At 39.2% G+C, this 6,000-nt stretch overlaps 1 protein-coding gene across 2 annotated transcripts; it reads left to right on the forward strand.

Moving 5' to 3' along the window:
• The first annotated feature begins 778 nt into the window (after positions 1 to 778).
• Positions 779 to 5,211, forward strand: LOC140807271 (uncharacterized). Of its 2 annotated transcripts, XM_073164057.1 has the most exons (8): positions 779 to 2,576; positions 2,699 to 2,789; positions 2,889 to 3,046; positions 3,297 to 3,348; positions 3,503 to 3,582; positions 3,673 to 3,766; positions 3,839 to 4,234; positions 4,322 to 5,211. In XM_073164057.1, exons 1-8 carry the CDS (start codon positions 1,554 to 1,556, stop codon positions 4,375 to 4,377), a joined length of 1,950 nt encoding a protein of 649 aa, XP_073020158.1. In that variant the 5' UTR covers positions 779 to 1,553; the 3' UTR covers positions 4,378 to 5,211. The 2 variants fall into 2 exon arrangements, with proteins under 2 accessions (XP_073020158.1, XP_073020157.1); XM_073164056.1 differs by having other exon boundaries at positions 781 to 2,576; positions 3,839 to 5,211.
• Positions 5,212 to 6,000: the final 789 nt, after the last annotated feature.

Here is a 6,000-nt window from a genome sequence, read left to right on the forward strand (position 1 = left end):
AGAGGCTCTCTCTCGTGCGCACATGCGCAGGGGTGCAAATCATGGGCCCGATTTGCAGTGGAAAAAGGCTTGACTTGTGTGCAAACGTACGAGCGCGACCTGGGTGCGTCGAATGTCGGACCGATCAAAGCAAAATTTCCCACCAAGGTTCACCTGGTTAGAGACAACCAACACACTCTCCTACATTCTGTTATTTGACGCTTTGCTTGTTCTGTTGTCTCGGCTGCTGCTCATTTTTCTCGTTACTCTGTCTCGTGGTAAAGTTCAGGTACATTTCAGTTCGCCTTTGTGGTATCTTGTGCTAAGGTACTGCTGGTTGTTCCGTTGTATCATGGGAAACAGACGTCCAAATTCATCCTCGAAGCACATCCTGAATCTGTTTTAAGAACACTGTATTTCATACAGGCCTCGGTTTGCTTTATTTTATGCATTGTCCTACTGTTTTGTTCGACTTACTACATCGCTGGTTTTAGTGCACATTTCGGTTTGTCCATATATATTTTGTTAACAATTACAAGTCTAGTAACTCACACGATGTAATGAAATGTCAAATTCTTTATAAGAATGAGAGAACAAAGATCGATTTTTATATTCACGAATGATACGTGACACACAACATCAAGCGTTTTATGCGATATAACATTGTCATAAAATGGATTGATTTGGTGATAATTATGGTAAAATGATAGGTTTCATGTTTGGAGTAAAATGACAATTTTGTGTCACCCGATTTCACTACATGTATAATGGACTCGTGACTGAAAAACAGAGCATGATATTTTCAAGAATATGGCTATATCAGTATCTGCTTCCCATTTATGACCATTTCCTTTGTGTTCCAATTTTTTAAGTGTTCACTCTTCTCTTAGCTTCTTCTTTATAGAGCCCCCAAGCCAATCCCTCGATCTCTGTGCTATAATGGCACAAAACTGATCACGCCCATGTGAGAAAATCTTACACTAGGAGATTTGTTTAATCCTCTTTTTATACGTACATGAAGGTGAATTTGGCTTTTTGCCTAGAATATTTCTTTTATGTCAGTTTTATTAAAATGGGATCAATTCTCAGTTTGAATTTTTTTGACTTGATGGATTTATATGGGTTTTTGTTTGGATTTTTAATCAGGAAAATGGGTTTTATTTTCAAGTCTAGGATAAATGTGTGTATATGGGTAAGAAAAAAAACCAAATTCTTTTTTTTGGATTGTGGGAAGGTAACTGGGTACTCATGTGGTAGACCAGTTAAATGGGCGAGGAATGCGATCCATTTTGGATACATTTCTTTTATCAGCAAAATTTGTTTTTATATATATTCATTCAGGATTGGTATTTTTATTTCCTTAAACACTGATAATAGTGCTGATAGTTGATTTTTTTTTCCCGAACTCAGTTGTTTTCTCGGCATTTATTGTGCTTTCTTTGCTATTCAAGGTTCTTGGTCTTGGAAAGGTGGAAGCACGCTGATTTCCTAGGCCCGAAAGCTTGATTCTTTAGTTGGATTTTAGTTGATTAATGGGTTTTGAACTCAAGGAAATATGGACTACTTGAGCCGTCATGCGGAAGAATCGCAATTTTTTTGACGCCATGGAGAATGTTTCGTGGGCATCTGGTTTTCTTGATGATTGCCATAGTTTTAAGAGTTGGGAATATGATGTGTGGGTTAATAGTCCTCAGAGTGTGACGGAACGCCGTAGGAAATTCATTAGATGGATGGGATTGAGCTCAGATGGATCAGAAGGAGACTATTTCTTTAAAGAAGATGCTGGTAGAATCATGGAGAATAGTGGAGCTGTCCAGCAGACACCACCGAGCACCGAAAACCGGCTTTCTTCTTGCCATTCTTCTGCTTCAATTTTGTCTTACAATGATTTGGACTCGTCTATGAAGGTGGATTTATTTGATGCTAGAAGTGACAATGGTAGTGAGAGCGCATGTAATGTAACTGGATTAGTGGAAAATGAGAAAAACGAGTCGCAATCGTCTCTGTCCCTTCAGCAGTTGGTGGAGAAAGAGCTGTGTGTGAATGGGACGGATAAGTTGAAAGATAGGTTATTGAATAGATTGCGGTCCATTTCTTGTATGACGTGTAGTGCTGTGAACGATGATAATATGCGATCGAATGATGATAGCCGAGTCGAAGAAACTAGGATTCGGAGGGTGAAGGTTCGATATTCTCGAACAAGGATGAAGAAACTCTCAGCTCTTTTCACAGGACAAGACATACCAGCCCATGAGGGTCCGATACTAGCTATGAAATTTAGTCACAATGGAAAGTTCCTGGCCAGTGCAGGAGAAGACAAGTTTGTGCGAGTCTGGCTAGTGGTGGAAGATGATAGATCAGATTTAATTGATATTCCAGATGCAGACCCGTCATGTGTATACTTCTTGGTTAACAATGAATCTGAATTGGGACCTTTGCAAAAATATAATATTCATGAATCCAAGTGTTTGAGGAGAACACAGGATTCAGCTTGTAGTGTCTTTCCTCCTAAGGTTTTTCGAATTCTTGAGAAGCCCCTGCATTTGTTCCAAGGACACGAAGGGGAGATCTTGGATCTTTCTTGGTCAAAGAATGATGTATATATACTTAAATTGTGCAAATTTATTGTGATATATTTGATAGTAGTTTTTTTTTAAAAAAAATTGATATATTTGATACTAGTTGCATTCAATTAGCTTCTTTTTTTTTTTGCTTGCAGTGTCTCCTCTCAGCATCAATTGACAAAACTGTTCGGTTATGGCGAGTAGGAGTCGATCATTGCCTCAAAGTCTTCTCGCATAATAATTACGGTACCGTGCTGATAAATACTTCGTTTGGGGAATCACATAAACTTGAATTTGGATTTGAACTGATATCTTTTGCAAAAAAACAAATTGAATACTATGCAGTGACTTGCATTCAGTTTAACCCTTTGAACGATGATTACTTCATTAGTGGTTCAATCGATGGAAAAGTTCGGATTTGGATAATAAATGGCTGTCAAGTTGTTGATTGGACTGAAACGAAGGAGATAATAACCGCCATTTCTTATCGCCCTGATGGACAGGTCTGTTCCTTGGTAGAATAGGGAGTTTGGATTCTCTACTGTACACAGCACCAGATCCAAACCAGCAGAATAGAGGGTGCAAATATATTTTTCTCTTTTATATAATAACGTGAAATGAAACACATGGAAAATTTTAGAAGAGAGGTAGGCAATGACCCTGTTTGTCATTCTGCTCTTGGTATATTAGTACTACTTTGCAGTTTGTAATCGTAGAGTACGTCAACTAAGCATTTCTTTGATTCTTATGCAGGGTGGTGTAATTGGCTTCGTTACAGGAACCTGTCAGTTTTTCAACATATCAGGTGCTTTAAAATGAATTCATGAAATGTTTCCCTTTTTTGCAATTCCAGTTTCAATCCTCTCTTTTCTTGTTTTTTATTTGTATTCCCATGGGAAGAAGGGTGATATGGTGTCACAGAATCACCATCTTTTTTGAATTTGTGTTAAATATATCAGATAATCGCTTGCAGTTTGAAACTCAGATGTGCTTAGCCAGAAAGAAAAGGTCACCCTGCAAAAGGGTAACCGGCTTCCAGGTTATCGTTGATGCATCCAGCAGAATATTTACCCATTTTTGAGAAAATTTCGAGTACACTCTTTCTAATTTTGTTGTTCTGTGGATACAGTTTTTACAACACGACCCGAGCAAAGTGTTGGTAACTTGTGCAAATTCACCGGTTAGAGTACTTGATGGTATGGATGTGATCAGGAAGTACAAAGGTGCATTTTGTTTCCTCTATAGGTTCTTTTTACTCCATGTCTCAAAAATGAACTCGGTTTCTCTGTAACAAGGTATTCGAAATGGTGGGAACCAGATTTCTGCTTCATTTACATCAGATGGGAAACACATTGTCTCGGCTTCTGAGGATTCAAATGTTTATATGTGGAACTACACTAATCCGGTTTCAAATTCTTTGTCACAACCAAAATCCATAGGATCATTTGAGTGTTTCTCCTCGGATGCCTCAGTTGTCATACCCTGGCCTGGCTTGAAAATAGGGAACTCAGAAAATGAGTTAAAATCAAGAAAATATGAGATTTCTAGAAATTCATTACCCTTTTCACTATCTGCTTATTTCTCTTCTGGAGACCAAGAATTTTTCCTAGATTCCAACCCAAAGGGATCCACGACTTGGCCCGAGGAAAAGCTACCAGTGTTTTATCCCCACGATATGATGTCTTCAATTTGTAAGTCTCGGTACAAACTTCTCAAGGCTTGTTGCCAGAGTACTTCATCCAGTTCTCATGCATGGGGTCTAGTCCTTGTTACTGCAGGTTGGGATGGAAAAATCAGATATTTTTGTAATTACGGGTTACCAGTTCCCTGTTAAACACAAGGTCTCTTGTTGATTTAGAACTGATGGCACTAGACGAAACTAAAGCTCTCGGTGATCGAGAGAACGACATCCCTTCGCCTCACTCGTGTAGGGTGATAACAGCCTTAAGGGGAAGACTTAAACCATATATCCACTATCAATGCATTGCATGCTAGAGGAAGTTGGTCGTCTCATCGGGCGACAATTGGAATCTGCACAAAAATCGCCACAGATAATTTGGTATCTTGTTTCAACTGAAAGATCTTTTGGGAGAGAATGAACTGCCTTGCTGGTCGACCACGATGGTTGCCTCTAACTGTCACATAGAGTTAGTTTTGGCATTAGTGAAGGCACTGAGTATACCAATCCTATTTATTGCCATACAGTGGGAGTGGGGTATTCAAATTCTTCTGCACACGTCAATGGAAGTTTGAATGGGCGACGACAGGCAGGAAGAGTCAAAAATGCAAAAAGCAAATCAGAAATAGCTGAGGCGATCTTTCATTTGTTTATTGTGATATTTGCATTTGGTTCTGGCTCAGAAAGGATATGTAAATGTGTGGAAATGGTGGTGGGACCTTGGCTATTTATTCAAAATATGAGACGTGGGACTCGGCGGGCAAAGCTGGTGGCGGTTTTGGTTTTGAACGAACGAGTGGGGAATGCAATCTTTTATGGTTTATTTGATTGGTCTGAATCAATGAGATATTTGTCCGCAACATTTTTTTTATCCTGGCCTAAGTTGCTCCCAGATGACCATTCTCCGGTCTGCGTGACTTTGTTAGCGGCTGATCATTGGCTCGGCCGCGAGTTCCGATTTTATTAGCTTAATCAGAACGTTTTTGGTCACTAGTGACATGTATATGTTATGCATGTAATCGATTCTTGGTGTACAGTTTTCAGCCCCCTCCCTCCAAATAAGCCTGTGTTGTGTACTCTGTCCTCCTCCGGACATTTTTTTGGGTGGTTCTGATTTGGAAAATGAAAGGTCTAGTTTAGAAGATACACAATGCTGCAAACTGGAAAAATAACGAACTGATTGCCGGACAAGTAAACTTGAATTTTCTATGATGGTGAATCTTGAGCGCCAACTTTACAAAAAAGTCGGCTTGAAAGACATCTATTAGAGATAAAGGCGTTCTGATTAAATCCAAACAAACTAGCTTAATTGTAAATTTCGGGTTGTATGTTTAGTTTAAACGATTTTTTGATCTGGTTTTCGTTTTTGACAATTTCAATTTTATGGTTAGCTTTTCAAAATTAAAAAATCGTAAAAACTAACCAACCATTTTATATATAATAATTAATAAAATAATCAAAAAATAATTTTTACATTAATCGACCATCTCACAAGAGACTTAAGAAGTCTACTCGAAACATTTTTGGTTTTTTCTCATTTTAGGTGGTATTTTTGAAGATGTCTACTCGAAACGTTCATGAGATGAGGTGAACATGGACGAAAATGCTTGTTTTATAAGATAAATCACAAGTAGACATGTCAAAACGAGTTGGCAGGGCGGGCCAGCCCACAACCCGCCATTAGGCGGGGCGGGGTGGGCCAACCCGTCATTTTGACGGACCTCTAAATGGTCAACCCAGTCCAACCCACCTTGGGCCGCGGGTTAGGCGGGATGTCCC

Source organism: Primulina eburnea, chromosome 12, assembly GCF_022965805.1.
Source record: "Primulina eburnea isolate SZY01 chromosome 12, ASM2296580v1, whole genome shotgun sequence".
NCBI classification, from domain to species: domain Eukaryota; kingdom Viridiplantae; phylum Streptophyta; class Magnoliopsida; order Lamiales; family Gesneriaceae; genus Primulina; species Primulina eburnea.